Source organism: Talpa europaea (genome assembly GCF_964194135.1).
Source record: "Talpa europaea genome assembly, chromosome: 14".
NCBI classification, from domain to species: domain Eukaryota; kingdom Metazoa; phylum Chordata; class Mammalia; order Eulipotyphla; family Talpidae; genus Talpa; species Talpa europaea.
Window position 1 is genome coordinate 45,525,760 of NC_140082.1, and position 23,135 is coordinate 45,548,894.

At 40.8% G+C, this 23,135-nt stretch overlaps 1 protein-coding gene across 1 annotated transcript in view; it reads left to right on the forward strand.

Annotated features, from left to right (window-relative positions):
• Positions 1-23,135, forward strand: part of DISC1 (DISC1 scaffold protein) — a gene marked incomplete at both ends in the record, with an annotated part of 373,050 nt that overhangs the window by 100,832 nt on the left and 249,083 nt on the right. Inside the window, one exon of the mRNA XM_084254028.1 lies at positions 2,937-3,006. Within this exon, the coding sequence (XP_084110154.1) occupies positions 2,937-3,006 (70 nt within the window). The remainder of the gene's footprint in view (positions 1-2,936; positions 3,007-23,135) is intronic.

The following is a 23,135-nucleotide window of genomic DNA, read 5'->3' on the forward strand; positions in this document are numbered from 1 at the left end:
GATCATATGGAAGCTCTATGTTTGGTAGGTCCAGAAATCTCCACACAGCTCTCCATAGTGGTTGGACCAGTTTGCATTCCCACCAACAGTGCAGGAGAGTTCCTTTTTCTCCACACCCTCGCCAACATTTGTTGTTGCTAGTTTTTTTAATATGTGTCATTCTCACTGATGTAAGATGGTATCTCATTGTAGTTTTGATTTGCATTTCCCTGATTACAAGTGATGTTGAAAATTTTTTCATATGCCTGCTGGCCATTTGCATTTCCTCTTCAGAGAAGTTTCTTTTTAGCTCTTCTGCCCATTTTTTGACTGGATTATTTTCTTTGTTTTTGTTGAGTCTCATCAGCTCTTTGTAGATTTTTGTGATCAGTCCTTTATCATTAGTGTTGTGTGCAAAAATGTTCTCCCAGTCGATGGGGTTTCTGTTTTTGTTATTGTCTCTTTTGCTGTGGAGAAGCTCTTCAATTTGATGTAGTCCCAGATGTTTATCTTTGCCTTCACTATCATTGCTTTGGGTGATGTGTCTGTAAAGATGTCTTTGATGTGCATATCATGGAGTGTTTCGCCTATATTTCCTTCTATGTATTTTATGGTTTCAGGTCTTATGTCTAGTTCTTTAATCCATTTTGAGTTGGTTTTTGTGCATGGTGTGAGGTAGTGGTCAAGCTTCATTCTTTTGCATGTAGTGACCCAGTTTTCCCAGCACCATTTATTGAAAAAACTTTCTTTGCTCCAATGCATATTCTTTGCTCCTTTGTCAAAGATTAGTTGACCATAAATCTGTGGGTTTATTTCTGGATTTTCTATTCAATTCCATTGGTCTGTGTGTCTGTTTTTGTTCCAATACCATGCAGTTTTGATGATTATGGCTTTGTAGTGTAGTTTGAAGTCTGGGAGTGTGATGCCTCCATTCCCTTCTTTTTTTTTCAGGAGAGCTTTGGCTATTCAGGGTTTTTGGTGATTCCATATGAATTTCATCAATAATTGTTCTATTTCTTTGAAGAATGACATTGAAATTTTGATTGGAATAGCATTGAATCTGTATATTGCTTTTGGTAGGATGGCCCTTTTAATAATGTTTATTCTTCCAATCTATGAGCAGGGGATGTCTTTCCATTTCTTTGTGTCTTCTATTTCTTTTAACAGTGTTTTATAGTTTTCTTTGTATAGGTCCTTTATCTCTTTTGTTAGATTTATTCCCAAGTATTTGATTTTTTTTGTTTCAATAATAAAAGGGATTTCTTTTTTGATTTCTTCTTCTTCAGATTTGTTTGTGTATAGGAAGGCTACTGACTTTTGCGTGTTGATTTTATATCCTACCACTTTATTGAACTGTAAAATCAGAATTTTTAAATGGTCTTCATGGCTCTTCATACCTATTACTCACTACTTCTCTGATGCCATCTTCTACAATTTTCTCCTTGATCAATCATTACAGATTCAGTGGCCTTCTTGCTTTAACGTTCCATACCAGGAATGCATCTGCTCCAGAGACTTTGCACCCACTCTTCTCTCCATTGTAAAGGGTTTCTCCCAGAGATCCTCATGATTTACTCCCTTATCACTTTTAAATCTCTGCTCAAACATCACCTTCTCAGTGAGATCCTATTTAAAATTACAACCCTACTGTCTACTTACATTTCTGACCGCCTTGGTTTTACTTTTTTTCTCCTTTTGTAGCACTGATCACTTTTGGAGGCAAAGCACTTTTTTATTATTTTAGCTTCTGTCTTCCTACATGAGAAAGTAAGTCTAGAGGGCTAAGAATTTTGTGCTGTTATTCAAAAAAGATAAACACATGCAATTTGCAGCAACATGGATGGCGCTGGAAGGGATCATGCTCAGCGAAATAAGCCAAAAAGAAAAAGAAAAATACCGGATGGTCTCACTCATAGCAGGAATCTAGAAAACTTAAATAAGGGACCAGGAAAATGAATATAAGAAAGTGAAAATCAAAATCAACAAAAAACTATGAACCAGAGACACTTTTTGGGGGGTGGGGGATGGGAGGGGAAGGATTGGGGTCAGAATGGGGCGTTTGCAATTGTATGGGGGAATATAAAAATAAAATTTAATATTAAAAAAAAAAAGAATTTTGCACTGTTTCTGCAGCACCCCAAATGCTACCTGATATCTAAGTAAATATTTGTTAAATGGATGTTATGAGTAGAAACAAATACAGATACAAGAGTAGCAGTATGGAGGAGTGATGCGTGAGCTAGGTGCTGAAGGAAATTTAAGTCAGGCAAAGGATGGGAGGGAGGGGTTTCTAGGGAGCAAGCCCAGATCCACCCATTAATAGGTCAAGAGTCCATCTTCAGAAAATCCCTGAACCTCCTGTTGAGAAGAAAAATAATTACAAATGAACATATTGGCAATTCTCAGGCAAATGATGGGGTCTTTGAGTATATTCAGGTTAAATATGACAATGCCCTTTTCTATAATGGAAACCTTCTGCTTCGTAAGAGGGTCTGGTGCAGTTCTTCTTGTCGTTCTCACCCAGCCTTCAGGACAGCCTGCTGAGTTTAAGTTCATGCTGTTCTTCTCTTGGTTTCTTTCCCAATTTTTATATGTTTATCTTCATAATTTTAATGTGATTTTTATAACAGACCATTTGGTCAGGTCAGGAAATCTGTATTCCTTTTTATTATGCATTTTTTTCATGCAGATAAGGGTACAGTGTGATGTTTTGTTTAAAATAACATTCTAACTCTGTGGATTTTATGCTCAAATTACACTTTTTCTTTATATAACATTTTTTAGAGAAATGAATGCATCTGGCATTGGAAAATTGTACATTTGCGGTTCCTTTTTTAAAGAAGAATAAAGAAGTTCAGTTTCTAAATAGTTTCTAAATGTCTTAGCTTTAACAAAGTGAGTTTGCTTGAATGCTATTGTAATTTGGTTTTTATTTCCCCCCCTTCATACCAACATAGGTAAAATCCTTAAGATTAAATCTTCAGAAACTTCAAGAAAAAGCAATTGAGGATGATGATTTTGATAAAGGTGAGCATTAATTTATTATTACTTCTTTTTTTCATAGTGTCCCATTTTCCTTTCCTTCTTCACTCATATCTATCTTCCAAACCCAAATGAATTGTGAAATACATCCCTTTGATCATTTCCACTCAATAACGGTTGACTAATTTATAGCACAAATTTAGTGGATTTTTAAAAAAGATTTATTTTTATTTATTTTATGCATACAAGAACTAGGGTGTAGGCCACAGATGTGGGGGGTGAGAGGATCACCAGAGACAGAGTGGGGAGCAAAACAGGCAGATTTACTGAAATACACTGCTGAGGGGAGCAGCAGGAGAGATAAGAGAGGTCTGCTGCACCATGTCGGTTAGCTCCTTGGGTGGAGATCAAACTCAGACCATAGTGATAAGTAGATAGCACTGAGACTTAGCCCCTACACCACCAGGGAGGCCCTGTTCAGGCATTTTTTTGAATTTAATTTAATTTTATATATTTTACATCATTCTTCTGTACAATGCATTCTTCTCCTCCCAGGTTTAGTCCCTGCAAAATTCCCACCACCAATTCACCTATGTGCCATCACCATAGTCCCTTGTGTAAGAACACATTCTCTCCCCTGTTTTGATTCCTCTCCCTCCTCCTCCCCTGCAAAGTATCTCTGATTAACAGTTGCTTGTTAATTTTGTTTTTTAATTTGTTGTAATTATTATTTTTTCCTGGTCCCTTATTTCATTTAGCTGACTTTGAAGCACTTCATGAATGTTAATCCAGTGGGTTATAAGTTTAATTTTATTAGTTGTCTAGAAACATGTGGAGCACTTGTATATTAAAAGTTGTATTAACTCATTCTCTGTTCCCTTATTTAGGTTTTCTAAATTCCTGCTATGAGTGAGACCATCCGGTACTTTTCTTTTTCTTTCTGGCTTATTTCGCTGAGCATGATCCCTTCCAGCTCCATCCATGTTGCTGCAAATTGCATGAGTTTATCTTTTTTGATTGCTGAGTAATATTCCATTGTGTATATGTACCACATCTTCTTGATCCAGTCATCTATTTTTGGGCATTTGGGTTGTTTCCATAGCCTACCTATTGTAAAAGACTAATTGTAATAAAGTAAAAATCAAAATCAACAAGCAACTATAAACCAGAGACACACTATGAGGGGGTGGGGAGAAGGGAGTAGGCTCAAAACAAGGGTAGTGGGAATTGCATGGGGACTATAACCAAGATAAAAATGCATATATTACATTGGGCAAAAATGAAAAATGATGTAAAAATATATAAAATTAGAAAATTTAAAAAAAGTTGTATTAACTCATTATCTGTCTGCCTGAGGTGTGAGATAGCTATAATTTACTCACTCATCAAAAGATGTTTATTGAACATCTATTATGTGCTAGACAATGTGGCAGGAGGAGGAAAGGAAGGTGGACACAATATCTGACTTTGCTGTGCCTATAAATACTTCATGCGGCATTTTGACTTCATACTCTCTGGGACCAGACTCAGGAAATGGAATGAGTTTGGAGATGCTAGGCTTTGCCAAAGGGATCATATGTATCGAATTACCATTGCAGATGGTGTTGGTACCTAAGCTAGAAAGAAGTAGTAGCGTGAGACCAGCAGATAAGGAAGTCAATCAGAAGGTAGAAAAGAAGAGTTAAAACGAGGCATCAAAATAGGAGTTGGGTCAGATGCTGACATAGCAGCTGAGTGGATACAGGGTAGGTTGAGTCAAGGAAGAATCTCAGGTATGGATGGCCTGGGAAGAATCTTAACGATTTTATTTTATTTTATTTTATATATTTTTACATCATTTTTCATTTTTGCACAATATATGTTGATTGCAAGATTTCATCCCCATTTATGCTGGGCATGGGAAAATGAGAATACTTAAAATAACTTCCAGGATCCCCCCGACACTTACATACTTGGTAGATACTCCTGATGATAACCAAGTTTAGCACACCTAGGTCTGGAAATAGACTTTCCAGACCAATGAATTTGTCACAGACCATTGGAATTGGGGCACTACACGAATGGGGAGAGGGATTCCCAAAACATAGCAAATCCTATATTAATAGGTTACCCAGAGCTGATCCTGTTTAGTGTTTTTATTACAGAGATTATTAAGATGGGGTTTAGAAAGTGACAGGGGTGTGGGAGGAAGGGGAGGAATTTGGGAACTCTCTAAACAATCCCATTCCTCTTTTTCCTGGCTGTCTGGATTTCATAAAGATGCCAGCTGGAAGATGGGAGGGGTGAGGCAAGGGAAAGTCTACCTCTGCCCTTCAGCCCTGCGAATAGCTATAGTTAGCGAGAAAATGAACTATTGCCGGAGCAGGGTGCACCTGATTACTTTTTGTCTGTGAAAGACAATTAAACCTAGTTTTGAGGGTCCCCTCTATTGAATAAATTTATTTTCTTTGCCATGGACTGAGTTTTGATCCCTTTAGCAATAGAGTGTTTGCTGTAGCAAACAAAGCTTGTGGCACAGGTAGACAACCAAGTCCTCTTCCTTTGATTAAAAACTGGTGAACTTTTAGGCCTCCCTGGTGGTGCAAGGGGTTGGGCACCACACTATGGAGCAGTCCACAGCCTCTGCGGCATGAGTTTGGTCCCTGGCTGGCCAGGGAGAAACCCCCATGGCGCAGCAGACCTCTCCTGACTTGCCTGCTGCTCCCCTCAGCAGTGTATTTCAGTTAGTCTGCCTGTTCTGTTCCCCGCTCTGTCTCTCATGAAACCTCTCACCCCCCCACACCCCTGACCTGTACCCCAGCTCTTGTATGCATAAATAAATAAATCTTTAAAAAAAAACTGGTGAACTTTCTGGATTTGGTTCTCTCAATGGGCTTCATTAAATGAAGACTTACTACTTTTGGTTCTTCTTCATATATCTCTGAAACACATAAGGCAACAAAGTTGGACAGGATACTCTGTGAAAAGAACAAAGACACACTTATTTAGTATTCCTGCTTTTTTTCTTCTTTCTATGTCAGTGTCTACTGGATCAGGAGTTTTGGGGGTAGGCTAGCATTCTGTGTTTTCTCAAGCTTTCCAGATGACAGAGGTGCATGTTGATGACTAAAGAAACACTGGGGCAAGGCTTTACTAGATCTAGGCCCAGGGTAGGGCAACTTGCTGAGTTCTGGAGGTAGAGTTCAGCCTTGAACTGTGCCCTCCTGACACACCGGAAGTTAGCAGAGTAGATAAGCACCCTGGAAGGCACTTTGAGACCATGTACCACTCATTCAATTTAAACTCTCCAAACCTGCAAACTTGGTTCAGGGTGTTGAGGATGGAAGTATTCTTTATTTTTTTTTAAAATTTATTTATTTTATTTATGCATACAAGAACTGGGGTACAGGCCAGAGGTATGGCGGCGGGGGTGGTGGTGAGAGGATTCACCAGAGACAGAGTGGGGAGCAGAACAGACAGACTGAAATACACTGCTGAGGGGAGCAGTGGGCACGACAGAAGAGACCTGCTGTGCCATGTTAGTAGCTCCACAGCCAGCCGAGATCGAACCTGCGCTGCAGAGGCTGTAGACGGCTTCACAGCGCTGCGCTCAACTGCCTGTGCCACCAGGGAGGCCCGAGATGGAAGTATTCTTATTCCGTGTGCACAGTACGTGGTGTACTCAGTCAGTATTTCCCAAGTGAACGAGTAAGTGACTTGCTACCTGCAGGCTGAGAGGCCTTGCATGGAAGTTAGAAGGAATGCAAGCAGAAAGCACCCTTGCCCCTTCAAGATGAGATACTCCCTTGCCCATCTGTAGTCACAGGATGGATTGAGTGAGGGGGAATATATTTTTGTGTAGAAGTTGGCTTATTATGTACAAATACCTATTAAGCATCCATTGGCTATAACAGAGCTTCTCAATGTTAAATGTCTATCAGAATCACCTGGGAACGTGTTAAATGCATGTTCTGATTCTGTTTCTAATAAGCTCCCAAATGATGTGCATGCTGATGTTCTGACAACCACACTTGGGGGAGTGTAGTGATAGGATATGGTGAGTAGATGGTGCCATTGTTACAGATACACAAAAATGATATATCATTTTGTATCTAAAATATATTGATATATGTTTGTATCTATATCTATATGTTATATATCTATATTATATGTCACTATGTATTTTCTATAGACAAAGAAATTTCCAAAAGGGGAGAATTACTTCTGTTAGATTTTGGGGTGGGCAAAGGATCAAAGGCTTATAGAGAAGGTGGTAATCCAGATGGACCTTGGAGGGTGAAAATGATGCATCTAGAAGGACATTTTAGAGAAGGTAAAGAGGCAGACAGGCTACCATGACTATGAGCCACCATCCAAGAGTTTGGTTGTTGAAATGAAATTGAATCTGGCTATCATCTGAAATGGATCACTGCAGGCTCTGGTGCATGAACTGGCACATAGTAGGTGATTGATAATTTCTTGTAAGCTGATTGCTAAGTCATTCTACAACATTGAGTTGGAGAATTTGTTGTAATGAGATTGGATGAAATAGGATTTGAATAGTATTTCCTTTCTTACCTACTTTATCCAGGGTTACTACAAAGTGTTTGGAATTATGGAGATTCTTCTTTGTATTCAGCTTTTATAGTCCTTGTGGGAATCACTTATTTTTTTTTGTTGTTAGGAGCCGCTGTGCAGCTGTGCCATGTCCCAGGGGTCGTGGTCTGCTGGGATCTGAGAAATTTGCAAGGAGAATCTAGAGGGTGACCTTATCTCCCTTGGTTTTGTTGCTTTTTTTTTTTCTTTCTAGTTTCACTCATAAAAATGACTTTGTGTTCCAGAGAAAGGAGCAACTGGCACAGAATAGAAAGTTCCATGTTTTATCTCATCAAAGTGCTGGCAAATTCATCCACTAATGCCTGTGGGGAAACCTTCTCAAGGCTCTAATTACATCTCTCCCTCACTAGGGAAGTAAAGTTAATATTTCTTTATATTCTTGCTTAAAGCTGGGAGGGCTTGGGAGAAAAAGAATAGTATGATGTGGTATTTGCTTAGGATCTTTCTTTAAAGGCTACAAATGCTACATCAAAGTCATTGCCTTAATGCTTGGCCCATGTCTGTGGCCAGCTAAGGGACAAGTATGAGACCTTGGGGTGCTGCAGAGGGTGAAGTGCAGTGTAGAAGTGGGAGATGAGGGTCAGGCTCTGTGACCTGCTGGCGGGAGAAGCGAGTAGCCATTTTTGATATGGCTACTGTTTTAGTACCTGCATAGATTTGTGGTCCCTACCATCCCCCAACCTGCCTAGGCCTACTAGTCCTTGCCTACCACTTCACTTCTGAAATGGTGAGAAGGCTGCAAGGAAGAAGAAGCCACATTTTGGGAATTCATCGGTGAGTCACCTCAATGTGATGTAAGCAGTACTGGCTTTACCCTGCTTCTTTGTTTCAACCAATATCAGTTCAGACAAGAATCTAGTACATTAAAATGTGAGGCATCTAAAGAAGAAGGATCGCAGCAGAGGCCAAGCATAGAAGTCTCCCCAAAGTATGACGAGCACTTGTCTAAGTTGAACAATCTTTGTTTTTTCTGAATTATTTTTTTAGCAAGCTTTCTTTATTCATCCATGGTAGCACTTTGGTGATAGGATTCAGATTATTCAACCTGACACCTTTCTTTCATGGGAAATCCCACTCTGTACCTCCTTAGGGCTTGGTATCTGAGTGGCTTCCTGGGGTCTAATGTTCAGAACCAGAATCCCTGCTTTCTCTTCTAAGAAGCAGATGTGATTGAACACAGCAAAAAACCCCAGATTCTATTGTACCCTATTTCATTCTGGTAGAAAAAGAAGAAATCAAGATTTAATAGAATCTGGTCATTTTGTAACCCCAGGGCTGCCAGAGTAAATGGGACGTGGATCCATTTTGGAGTGTAAGGAACAGATACGCTATTTTTGGCAACCTGTATTATTTGTGTTCCCACTTAAAAAGTGGGCTGCATTTGGTATCTGCTCAGAGAGACAGGTCCAGCAAAACCTTCAGATGTTTCCAAGAGAAAGAGCAGCACTGCATGGGGTTATGGTGTGGTTCTGTCTGCAGCCCCCTGCTCTACCATTTCCCTCCCCTCCTGCATGCCATCTGATTTGTTATCTCCAGTGTTTTCCTCCCATTGACCTGAGGAGGGCTTGCAGTGAATATCCCTCTGTTCTGCACAATGAGGCTTCCATTTCCAAACAAATGCTAATACAACAGCTCAAATCTGAAGGAGGTGTCACTACCTATTGAATCCTTAGTCCTTACGAAAGATTCCATTACCTAAACCTGCTAAGACAACAGTGATGCTGAAAGCCTCCATGAGCCGGGATCTCAGCCCTTAACTGACAGAATCGTAAAGTCTCCTGCAAACAGGAAAAGCAGCTGAGTGCAACCAAGAGAAGTTGATGATGTTTCTCATGTATTCTAATTCTGCGGGGTATTTGTGTCAATGTACAGCTGTTCCATGTCTGCTCCATGCTGGGCACGTTTCTGTGTGCCCCCTGCTTACATCCAGGATCACCGTGGGGTGAACTGTTACCATTTGTTCTCAGAGAGACCAGGGAAGCGGCTTAGAGGGGCTCTGCCTTGTGCTCTGGCTGTCTTGCTTTGCCTCCTGCCCTTTCCAGGTCTATAGCATTTTATATCCTAATGTGGAAATTAGAACTTTCTAGGAGTTATGGGGACAAAACTTCGCTAGGAAGTTTCTGTCTTCTGGACACTTATCTACTTGACAACCAGGGAAGGAACAGATGAAAATTTCACACTGGGATGCACAGGCAAATGCCATCATGTTCCATGATTTTATCTGAAAAATTAGGCCATTAGGAAATTAGGACTTGTGCTTGTTCAGGTTTGAGTCTTCAGCATTATTCTCCCAAGGGAGAATGGGTGTTGACTTCCTTTTAATTTAAGTAAAAGGTTGAAAGTTGGAAGATGAGCTACACATTGAAACAAACAAAAGAATTTTTATAGAATGCTGTTTCCCTTACTAGATGAGGTTGCTGTAGCTGCTTTTCCTGCTTGCAGGAGAATATGATTCTGCCAGTTAAGGGCTGACGCCTCGGCCAGTGGAGGCGCTCAGCGTCACCACTTGTGCTTGCAGAGGTGTGCTGGCCGCGCTCATGAGCTTTAAGGGCAAGTAGCTAATTTAGATAGCACCTACCTGACATATGCCATGCTCTTCCCTTTCACCTGTAACACAGAACATGATTTCAGTGATGCATTTTCTCTTTGCTGCTCCAGCTGGGTGCACACTCACTTCCTTCTTATATTTTGGCATTAAAGTGTGGGGTTTCTCAACCCTTTTGGATCTCTGAAGGTAGAAGCACCTGGGACTGCATGTTGACTCTTTTTTCTTTTCTTTTTTTTTAAAAGATTTATTTATTTATTTATGCATATAAACGCTGGGGTACAGGCCAGAGATGTGGGGGGGGGGGGGTGAGAGGATTCACCAGAGACAGAGCAGGGAACAGAACAGGCAGACTGAAATATACTCCTGAGGACAGCAGTGGGCAAGACAGGAGAGGTCTGCTTCGCCATGTGGTTTCTCCCTGACCAGCCGGGGATTGAACTCGTGCTGCAGAGGCTGCAGATTGCTTGATAGTGCGGTACTTAACCCCTTGTGCCACCAGGGAGGCCTGCATGTCGACTCTTGATGACCATGTCCAAACTGACCAAGTTCCGAAGGTCAGTGGTAGGACTCTGCTTTGCCTTCCCTGGCCAGGAGAAAATCAGGCTGTCCTGCAGGATTGTGTGAAGTGTTGCCACATGCATTATTCATGATGAAACCTGACAGCTCCAGGATGGGACGTGCTGCTGAATACAAAACACCAAGACAAATGAATGAATGGTTTTTTCCTCCACCTTCTCTCCCTAACTAGGTACTTAGTAGGAACTTGGAGACATTTTTCTGCTGAATGAGCTGCAGCACTGTTTAAATGGTTGTTAGCCAGCACTTGTGCTAATATAAAGATAGCATTTTGCCTTTTTATGTATCTGCCTATGAAATTCAGCAAGTGACCTTGTTTCCTAAGCACTGGAATCTGGTTGATGGAGCAGGATGGTGGGCAGGAAGTCTCTCTTGTACCTGACCCTGTATTTAGTTCTCACAAGTTTTCCTTGTCTGGCCAGTCTCCTGGCTGGGATCCAGGAGAACAAACTCACCCGAGGGACTGTCTCATTGCATGGGGAGCTCAGCCTCTCTGAGGAGGCCAGGGCAGATGAAGCAACTTCTGTGGCCAGCTCAGTGGGATGGAGTGATCGCCCCTCTGTGAGGACATTCAGGACTTTCGACACCATTCCACTCTACTTCTCAAATGTTTTTAAGGGGTGCTTCTCCTTTTCCTCCAGATTGGGAAATAGACTACAGCCCTGGCAGGATGTGTCTGTGATCAGGGGCAGAAGCCTAAGCAGAACCCAGTCTTCCCCCACAATCACTTCACGTCCAAACTGACTCTGTTTTTGGTATGCCTGCATGATTTTTCTTTCATGGCAGGGGTGTGTTAGTCACTCTGGCTGCAATAACAAATTATTGCAGACTGGGTGACTTAAACAAAAGAAATGTGTCTCCTCCTAGTTCTAGGAGTTGGATGTTCAAGATCAAAGTGTCTGGTTCCTAATGAGGCTCTCCTTGTCTTGTAGATGGTGTCTTACTCCTCCATGGCTTCCTCCATACCCTCTTATAAAGACACTAATCATATTAGATCAGAACCCACCCTGATTACTTCATTTGCGCTTAATAACTTAAAATCCCTATCTCCAAATAAAGTCACATTTAGAGGTAATCAAACTTTGAACTTCAATATATGAATTTTGGGGTGACACAAGCCCACAATAGGGCCCTGATGGACCCAGGGAAGATATAAATACTAAGCTCACCCAGGTGTTTCCACAAAAGTTTGAGTAATTTGGTTTGACCACTCTAATTTCATGTAGACATTTTACATCCAAAAGAATAATTTTGGATCCCTACCTCCTATCCCATACAAGTTGTATCACATATAAGAATGCTTCACTGACCTAGATAATAGGACTAAAGCCACAGCATTCTTAGGAAAAACATTGGGATAAATGTTAATGACCTGGGAATTGCCAATCGACTTTTAGATGTGATGCCAACAGCACAAGTAACAAAAAACCTAGGTAAATTGTATTGAAATTAAAACTTTTATGTATCAAAACACCTTATCAAGAAAGTGAAAAGACAACTGATGGAGTGGGAGACTATACATGAAAATCATATATCTGAGAAAGGATTAATATCCAGAATATATAAATAACTACTACAATTCAACAACAAAAATATATCTCAGATGAAATATAGGCAAAGGATGTCAATAGATATTTCTCCAAAGAAGATGTATATGCAGACGGCAGTAAAAACATGAAATGATGCTTAACATCATTGGTCAAGAGGGAAATGTGAGTCAAAGCCACAAAGAGATAGCACCCCAGGCCTGTTAGAATGACTCTGATCAAAAAGACACAAAATAGCAAATGTTGGCACAAGTGTGGAGAAAAGGGAAGCCTGTCCCCATTGGTGGGAATGTGTGATAAACTGGTGCAGCCATTACAGAATGCAGAATGGACTCCTCAAAAAATTAAGGATAAAAAAAAAATACCATATGATCCAGCAACACCACTGCTAGGTATTTATCCAAAGCAGATGAAAACCCCAATGCAAGCTTGTCTGTACTCCAGGCATGCTTGTCTGTCTGTCTCTGGTGTGGCGGAATATGTCTGCTATGAGAAGATGGGGCAGCTGCTGCTGAGCAGGTAGAAGCAGTAGCTCGTGTACCTGCTGCTGGTGAAACCTGCACACGGGGTCACTAGGAGTGACTGAGAGCAATGCATGGATTTCCAAGTGGGGGATGTTAATAAATACACAAGAAGATTAAAATGACAACAATGCACAGTTCATTTATTTAGTCAGGAAACATTTGTTGAATGCCTGCTGTTTCCAAGAACTTGGCCAGGCGATGGGAAGTGGAGGTTAATTAGACATAGTCCTTCCCCTCCCTCCTCCAAAATGCTCTAACATATTAACTTGATTTTGCTTCTTATTAGATTTTCTAGAGACCTTTGTCCTAATCTTCCCTAGGAAGCAAAGTAAACTTTGATTTCTCTCTGATTGTGGCAATGTCTAGGGGGCTTGTGTGTATTAGACTTAGGAAAAGTTCAATCCATCAGTTGGTTATTTTATATATATATGTATATGTATATATATGTATATTCGTAATACGGGGGCAGTTGGCCCACTTTCTATCACTGAATTGAGGACTGATGGATTCAATTGGCAGAATTGATTTTTCTATTTCTATATGAAGTGGCAATTAGAAATAATGAACTTAATTAACTTGGGGGCACTCAGTATATAACATCTTCATGAGCTGGGAAAAATTGACCAAGTGTTTATTTACATATTTAGTTTTAATGTTCTCTATATTTTCAGTTGACATGTAATTTCCATACAATGAGCTATGAGATAAATATTCATTCACTTGCTGTGCACATCTGGGTGAGGACAGTTCTGCAGGCAGAGTGCAGGGCCCCGGGACTGGGTGAGGAGGCAGTGTCAGGTGCTGCTGTCTCCTGTCATCTGCTCTTGAGCACTGGTTTGTTCCCGGATACACTAGAAACAGTAACACTTAATCTGCTGTGTGGGTGGAAAGTTAAAGTGAATGGTGGCACACAGATATTGAAAGATTATTTGTTCTTTTTCCTTTATTTGCCACCCTGGGGTGCTATGTATGAGAAAATGTTGTGTAAAATGTGACTGCTTTTGAATAATCTCCCTGCTGGCAGTCAGCATCAGCAGCTTGCAGAAAAAAAGATTGAATGATTTGACTACTTATTTTCTGTTTGTTAATAAGAAGTTTATTTGCACATAGACTGATTTCTTTCAAGCTGCGAAAAATTTGGAAATGATATATTATAAAGCAAGATATATTAAAACATGGAAATTATAACGAAGCTTTTAAAATTTGACTACTCTTCATATCTTCCTAAGGCAAATGCTTTTTTTCCTCTGCATCTAAATTTCATGACCTTGATTCTCTTTCTCTGCCTCATTCTCTGCTGTGTAACATTGGATGACATTGAGAAAATGAAATTGCAGCTCTGCTTGGGCTCTGAAAGAATTGGTGATCCTGGTCTTGAGGATGGATGGAAAAAATTGTAAAAGGAAGAAAATGAGACTCAGTTGAGGCACTAAACATAAGACTGAGGAAGATGCAAATGGAAGAACTTCTGTATTCTGGTCATTTTTCTATGGGTCTTTGCTGCTTTGTTGCCTGTCCTCTGATGGGCAGAGAAGGTTAAGGAGCAGTTCCCAAACAGCTATTTAATTGTCCCTTTAAAGTGGTCATTTACAAACATGGCATCCATTTCCTCCTCTGCATTATGGTGATGATACGGTGCCCCTGATCCTTTGTAGAGCTCCTTGCGCTGGGTGATTGCTGGACAGCTATTTTGTTTTTATAAACTGTTCAGGCACTTAATTAAATCTTGCATCATGTTTGATTAAAAAATTGACAGCGAATATAGTACCAACACATTCTGGGTGACAGAGACGCACACCAGAAGAAAACCTTGAGTGACTGCTCCCTTCTGATTTAATAAGCTCTGCAGCCTGCCTGTTGTTCCTGCTCCCCAATCAATGAGGGTGAAAGCATGGTGTGAATACCTCAACTGCTCTGGAAGCCCTGTCTTGGGAGATGAAATGTGACCCACTTTCTTTTCTTCAAGTGATCTAGAGAAATTTGAATAAGTTTTCTGTAGGACTTGGAGACAAAAACCTTTATGGCATATAAATATTTGAGGGTTTACCAAGGTCTTCAGTTGGAAGGGGGCAGACATTCTGCAGAACTGAAGGGTGTCTCATGGGTACAAAGTAATAGGAGGAATTGTCCATGTCTGCATTGGGCTGGTGGCAGGAGTTGGTGAGCAGGAGCCTCCACACACTTTTGAACCAGCTCCCCAGGCTGTCTCTGCCTCACTGAGCTGTCAGTGTGTGGTCTGGCATCACTTGGTCTTGTGAGTGAGGAGAGGCAGACAGATGGGGCCAAGTGGGAGGGCATGTGTTGAGAGTAGGCACTGAGTGGAGCTGTAGAATACAGTGGTGGAGAGAGACAACTTCAGTGATCTCCTAGTTGCCAAAACCCTCTGACTCCCACAAACTAAACACTTTTCAGTTCTGTGTGTTCTACATTCATCAGACAATTCTGGGATCTTAGTGTATTTGCCAGCTCACCTTAGCCTAAGAATTATTTTCATTGTACATTTGTTTCCTGACATTTGATTCTCTCCACGAACAAGAGGGACTTGAATAATCTAATACTGTTATCTAAAATATCTAACCTAAGATCTAGAGACTGTATTTTCCCTACCATCCTTTGTCTATAAATTCCTGGTCTCTTTTACACCTCAGCACAGCTCCTCCTGCAGCATTTCCTCCTACAGTATAATGGCAAGAGAAACTGGGAGTTGTGCTGGTTGCTCACCTTTCCCTGGACATTGACCACTGTATCTTTCTGGTTTCACATCCTCAATAGCTCTCCCTTTTGTCCTTACAGCCCACCCTTTTTTCACCTGGATGAACACACTTGTCTCTTATAGGTTCCTTTTTCCATCCTTTCCCCACTCAAACTCATCTTTTACATTGAAGCCAGTCTTCCTCCTAAAACAAGATCACTTTCCCACTTCACCTCTTCCCATGACCGACGTTTTTAGGATAAGTGTTAAATTTGCCCTGCAGTGACACCTTCTTGCCCTGGCCCTTCTCTAGTCTTCTAACTCCATTTCCTTCTACTTCTCTTCTCCCCAAGCAACTGCTTCTTTAGTCTTTCAGTATTTCCTGTGTGCTTTCTCATTCTGTCTGATATCTCTGTTGACACTACTCACTGCTCCCTTCTCCATTTAGACCTTACTAAGGCTCTCAGGTGACTAAACCATCAAGACTTGGTTTCAACATCCCTTATTTTGGGCATTCTGCACATTCCCTATCCTCATACATGTTTTGTTTTAATAAAGCTGTTGGCTGTTCCCTTGGCTGAACTGTAAGCTCCCTGGGGGAGAGAAGGAGGTGCTGTCTAATTTCATTTTTATCCCTAGCACCTAGTGTAATGGTCAGAGTAGACTCCCAAGAAATGGTTGTTCAAAACAACCATGTTCAAAATATGTTCAAAATATCTCTTCAATACAAATGATGGTTGTTCTATGTAGTGTTATTAATAACTGATAATTCTATTAATGCTGGAGTAGTAAAATATCCGTGCCTTTCTGGTCAACCTAGTTGAAAAATTAACAGGTTCTGCTGCTTACTGGCTATATAAGCTTGGATGAATGACTTTAATCTTTTTAAGTCTCAATTTTCCCATTTGTAAAATAGGATAATAGAGATACAAGAATTAAATAAGAAGGTATATGCTAAATATTTGGGTTATTTATAATGCTAGATCAATGTGTTTACTCCAGTTAAACACACCAGTAAAATAGAAGTTGTGAGTCTATATAGATGGTTTTTAAGCTTACTATCTCTGTGTTTTTCTGTCCAGATTTGTTTGCAAACAGATCAGTGTCATGGCAGCTGCTGGAATATTTTGGGGTGTCTAATTGAATGCCTTTTGAGAGTGAAGAGAAAGCAGAATGCTCATGGCAAAGGGACTTCTTAATATTTTACAGTAGATAAACAAAGTTATTTTCCGTCATGGCAATATATTGGGTGGAATGACCTTTATTAGTTGATGACAGTGATGTAGCAGAGGGGACAGTTTTCCACTTGACCTTTATACGATGTGCCAGCTTGTCTCCTAACACAAAATAAGTTACAATTGACAGGCTTGATAGAACACTAACCTGACAGAGGCTTATTGTTGGGAAGGAGACAGGCACTAAAGCAGCCCCCCTTTTTTCTTCCCACCCTCCCATTAGCTATAGAGCAGTGACTTTTATATCCCCAAGGGTGGCTTAGAAATGACTACTACCTAAGTCACTGCCAGAACATTTAGTGTAATGAGTTCCTCTGGGAGTTCGTTTTTAAATGAGATTTGTTCACAATGAATTTTTATCACCACGGACTTGTTTACTCTGACTGGACCACGCTATATTCTTTTGACTTTTCTGTCTTCGTGCGAGTGCGTCCTCTCTAAGACTTCACAGGATGTTTTCTTCCCATCATCTTTAGGGCCTCATTTTTGCCTTCCCCTAAACTTGACTACTTCTCTTTAGCTTTCTAGCACTGGATGATTCTCTCTTACAATTTTTCTACCTGAGGACTAGAATGAGGACTTTGCACATTTGCTCTTTTTCCTAGATAGCGGTGTGGCAGACGTGGTTCTGGGAAGCTGGTAGAAAATATGGCCTTGCCTTGAAGGATTGGTGGAGGAAAGTGCTACTTTACATTGACTTAGGTGTAGCTCTGTATCTGATATGAACTGCATGGACAACTGCTCCTTAGGAAGCCAGTAGAAGGGCTGTGTCATTATTTGGCATGGATGGGCCAGTGTTGGTCCAAACCATGAAAATTAAAAGTGAAAAGTAGGTATGTCATTCCGGAACTTTCCCCGGAGCCAGATCTCCTATGATGTGAGAAATCACACCTTCATCTGCTAAATGGGTACGATAACATCTGCTTTATCCACCTGGCTTGGCTCATGTAAGAAACAATGGGAATAATAGCTATGAACAGTGTGTTAATGAAAGTAAATGCCAATACATTAGCTGAGCCTGTCTAATCAGCGAGTTGTGGATCACATTTTCTGCTTTTTAATCTTTTTCATACAACAAAGTAAGACAATTTAAAAAAAGTTTTTCAAAAGGAAGAAATTAGAAGGATATATGCAAAAATAAAAAAAGCTTTGGAAAATTAGAAATTTAACACCTCTTAGTACCATAACTGAGGATTTGGCCTCATGTTCCAAGTAAAACAATCTGGCTGAGATTAGTTTTTATGCATATCAGAACCAGAAAGTCACTCACGTCTCTGGGATAAGAGTCTGTATTTATCAAAACAGAGGATGAAGGTACAAACATTTGGTTTTTCTTAAAAACCTTTCCCAATGAAATGTTCATTTATGTCATCTGAACTTGAAACAGCAACACAAACTTAGGGCTGGCAATATTTTTACATCTCCTCATCATTTTTGATATGTGTCTTTTCAGAAGACTGAAAGACCGTAATTTTTGAGCCTTTCTGAGGGGATCATAGGAATATGCCTTTGTGGAGATGAGAAGGCAGTAGCACCCCAAAGACCAGAGTACTTTAGCTTTTCTCTGTTGTGAGTACTTCGGTAAGGTTTCATCTCAAAAGGGGTCCCACTGTTGGAAAAAAAAGGCAATTCCCCCCCCTGCCCCAAGAAGTAACTAGAAATACTTGAAAAGCACCATCATAAGGACCTGAAAATGATACCTTGGAAACTGGAACTATGTGGAAAGGAAGGAAGAAATTCCTTCCAAATCTAGGCTTCTTTTTCATATTGAATGGACGCTTGACTTGTGTGTGTCCAGAAAACATAGTGTGTGAGAGATGTTCAGCCTAGAGGGGTGATGGCATTTGACTGGAATTGAGTCCTGAACAGGGACAACAGGATTGCCAAGCAAGCTTTGCTGTGAAACAAATCCTGCTCTTTATCCCCAGTGGCATGAGTGTTTCTGATTAGCTCCTGCAAGTGTGGTGTTCCAGCATCAACAGCAGTGTGCTACTGACGCCCTTAGTGCCAGCCAAGGATGTTATGCTGTGTCCATTCCACTTAGAGATATTCATTTTCTTCCTGGCAGCTGGGACCAATTGCTTTGGATCCACCAGGCAAGCCTCAACCTTATGAGTGAAACTCCTATTCATGAAACTCCCCAAATTTAAATAAAACAAAAACAGTTAGATATCTACACAGAAAGCCAACCGTTCCTTGTTTAGATACAATGAAAAGACAGAAAAAGGACTCACAGACAAGAGTATGTTCATTTAGGATAATGGTGGCATCCGATTCCACCTCCCTCTCCCTACCTCCTGGATAACATTTGTTAACATGAGGCTGTAGACTTGAGGAGTCTCTACCCAGCCCCAACTTCTCCCACTGAAGCCCCTTCCCCTATCAGGGAATACAAAACCATTATCATGCAACATCTGTGCTTGGACAATTACATTTTTGTATGGTTGTTAAAAAAAACACCCCCAGAAGTGAATAGAAAAATACACTGCGATTAATGTCAGTTATGGGAATTACACTTTGGGGTCCATGAGGACCCTAACTAAGCACTCATTCTCCCCTTGGTGGCAGTGTGTACTAATTGCAGGCAGAACATCTGGGCAGGGAGTCCCTTGGCTTGCCAACTCAGGTCTGTAACATGGTGATAATCTTTCCTTCTCTCTTCTAGTAATGTGGCTGTGAGGCAGAGGCACTGACTCTGGACTCACTTTTTTTTTCTTTTTTAAAAAATATTTTATATAATTCTGACATCATTTTTCATTTTTGCACAATATATGCATTTTCATTTTGGTTCTATTCCCCATACAATTGCACCCCTGCCTTATTTTGACCCTAGTTCTTCCTCTGCCCCCCGCCCCCCCCCCCCGCTCCACCCCAGTAGTGTGTCTCTGGTTTATAGTTGCTTGTTGATTTTGATTTTTACTTTGTATTAATTAGTCTTTTTCCTGGACCCTTATTTAGGTTTTCTAAATTCCTGCTATGAGTGTGGACTCACTTTTTATGGAACCCCTTTCCGGCCCAGTTAAGTGAGAGTCATTTCTGCTGTACAGTCTCACGTGTACATCAAAGGTTAAACTTGTTGTAACGTGTCTATTCTGTCAAACTTTTCACATAGTTTGCCCATAGCAGGCATTTAAAAATATTGATCCTATTCTGGCTAGTCTTACTTTAGAGTGCAGAGTCTGTTCTGGTGACTTCTGACTCACTAATCAGGTTATTACACCCTCAGCCATTGCTCAATGTCATTCTCAGCTCAGACTTCCTTTCCCTTTTCCGTTTCTCCCTCCACAGCTGGATGTCGACAGCCCTGGAGACCCGCTGGAGAGATGAAGGGCGGGAATTGATGTTTCTTTCTCTCCTTCCATCCTTCCTCCAGCTTTTAGGGGTGGTGAGGTGGCTATGTCTGCTTATCCCGAGGGCCTTCAAGAACTTGATGGCAAGATTTTTGTACTCAGTGCTTCTCTTTGACAATTAATTATCTTCATCAATGTCTTTCACAGTTTCTGACAGTGACCACAGAGAGGGCTACAGGGTGCACAGATGGGGAGGCCATCCCAGGTCTGCACAAACCCCGATGATGTCTCCAGTGATCCGGGTCCATGGAGGGGCCACAGTCAAGGGGAACTGAGGTTTTCTGGGTTATTGACTCCAGGATTCTCACATTTTATATCCATAAAACACATCTTAGAATAAGCAGGGTATTTTCCCAGTGTGCTGGAAAAAAATCAGGTTGGCAAAGTCTGAACTGGTTAAGGGTCCTTGTATCCATAACTCTGAGGAGATGGCACTGACCTGTGGCACTGGTGTCTTTCAGGGGAGGAGGCTGCTACAGTGAGTGCTGGAAAACCTACAAACTGGAGTCCCCTGCCGTTCCTAGAATGAGCTGTTGTAGGCCAGCATTGCTGAACTCATAGCAGTTGGTAGCAAAGTCAGAAGTGTGGTTGGTTTGTAGAGGTCCTGCCCCAGCACCACAGAGTTGAAAATAAAAGATAAAAGCTAAGAGATAATAGCTTAATAACTGGTGCATCTCCCCTGCCCCAAGTAACATCTTGCTTTTCCATGTTATGAACTAATTGAGAGGTAACACAAAAAATTTATAAGAGGGAGATCTAAATATCAACTCTTTAACTTATGAGGCCAACTTTACAGGATGTGGTTTAGATAGATTGCAGCAAGAGATCCCTTAATTCCCAGCCCCAGAATAAGAATTACCCATCAGCTGCAGGCAGTGAACAAACTGTAGGCTCATCTTTGGGGTCTGCGCTCTTGGAGGAATAGACAAAATGACTGCTTCCTAAGATCAGCTGGCCTTCAACAAGAAAGGAGGGGGGCAGAGACTGATTTATGTTTGCTTGTTCTTGCCCCTCAACACACCAACCAAGAAATGTACTCCATCGCCTTTGGCAGATGCCTCATGGACACCCAAAGAGCAGGGAAGAAACATTTCTACATAATGTAAAAGTCAGTGTTCTCAAATCAATTTTTTAAAAGATTTATTTATTCATGCATACAAGAACTGGGGTACAGGCCAGAAGTGTGTGTGTGTGTGTGGGGGGGGTGAAAGGATTCACCAAAGACATAGTAGCGAACAGAACAGGAGGACTTACTGAAATACACTGCTGAGGGGAGCAGCGGGAGAGTCAGGGGAGGTCAGGAGAGGTCAGGAGAGGTCTGCTGCGCCTCCCAGGCTGGGGATCAAACTCTTGCTGCAGTGGCTGCAGATAATTTTAGAGTGCCATGTCTTAATTCCTTGCACCATCAGGGAGGCCCCCAAATCAATTCTTACAGGTTGATAGTGTGCCTCCAAAATGCATTCAGGCCAAAACATCACTGTAGGTAGGTGAACAGCATGACACAACCCCTAACCATGTCTCTCTGCTGCTCTGTCCTAATTCAGGAGGTGATTTAAGAAGACCAAAAGAGAATGGGTGGACTGTATATCACAGATACAGTCTTTCTTAGCCTTTGACTAATTGAGGGGCAACATTGAGAGTTTACTCCACTGCAAGAGGGAAATCCACCCAAAAGGAGAAAGCATATAAGCATACATTGTACAAAAATGAACAATGATGTAAAAATATATATATGTGTGTGTGTATACACACATTTTCATGCATCAGAGACTCAACTAGGAGTACAGCTGGCATAATCATACAGTCAATGCTTGGTAGTTAATATTATTACAACTTTTTCTTAAAACACCAGCCATGTATGCCTGCTAGTGTCTGCAAGAAAATAAAATGGATGAATATCTAGCCAAAGAATTCTAGAGGAAAACTCAGAAACTCTTCATCATACCTTATCTAACAGCTTTTTTTTCTTTTCTGTTTTTCATAGAGCTGGTGCTCCTCACTGTAGTTTTCTACTGCATACCTATAGGTATTTCTATTGCTGATATTCTTACTGATACATATGATGGAAGTTAGTATACTAAGGTATCAAGGAGTTCATCGAAGGGCTTTATAACTTCCAGATACCTGAGAAGCTAAAGGTAACCTGCACTGTCTGCATATTTCAATAGAGGACTAGGAATGAGCCCAGAGGAGAGAACGAAGGTCTTGTTCATTTTACATCATAAAAAGTAAACATAGAGCAAGACTGGCCATAAAATCCTCTGCATTTGACAGTCCTCCAGGTTTTGGGTCACATTGAAAGTAGCAAATTTGAGTTGAATGAAATCGGAATCAACAGCTAGAACCATCAAAGAAATCTTTGCATCATTTTTACTTTTTGTAACAATTCTGCCAAACTTACATTTTTCAAAATTATTTACAGAAATTTTCTTCTTATCATTTCACAATAATCCAGTGTTGGACTAGAATTATTATTCTCGTCTATAAATTGAGAAAACCGATTCTTGGAGAGGTTAAATAATTCCAAGATTATAAAGTTGGTCCTAAAATTCATCACTAAAATCTGTATCTCTTGATCCTTAAACATTGAAATCATTTAAAATTTTGGATTTTCTTCTTATACTACAGGACTTTACACAGAGAGAGGAACACTCCCTTTCACATTGTTTGTATCATCCTTTTATACATCCTCTGATGTTTAAGATACCATCTTACACAATCTATGAACTTATCTTTTAGATTTCAGTTTTAAGGATTAAAAAGCCAAGATAGGTTTTGAGAGAATGCAAAGCATAACACTTTTTACTTCATCCCTGAATATTAAGTGCCTTTTGTAGCACACCTGCATTAGGTATTGGGGAGACAGGAGTCAACAAGGCAGAATCACCTTCGGCCTTTAGGTGCCCACAGCTTTTTCTTCCTGCTTCTGGTCAGCACCTGTTGGCAGTTCCCATCTGGGGCCAAGAATTAGAGTTCTCCACCAAGTAAGGGTCACTGAACTGTCAACTGCTTTTATTTTTCTAGCTCAGGGGTTTTGAAGCTCTGTACTAGTTATGCTTTGCCATCGAAGGGTGTAATGGCCAGGTACCATGACTTCATGTCATGT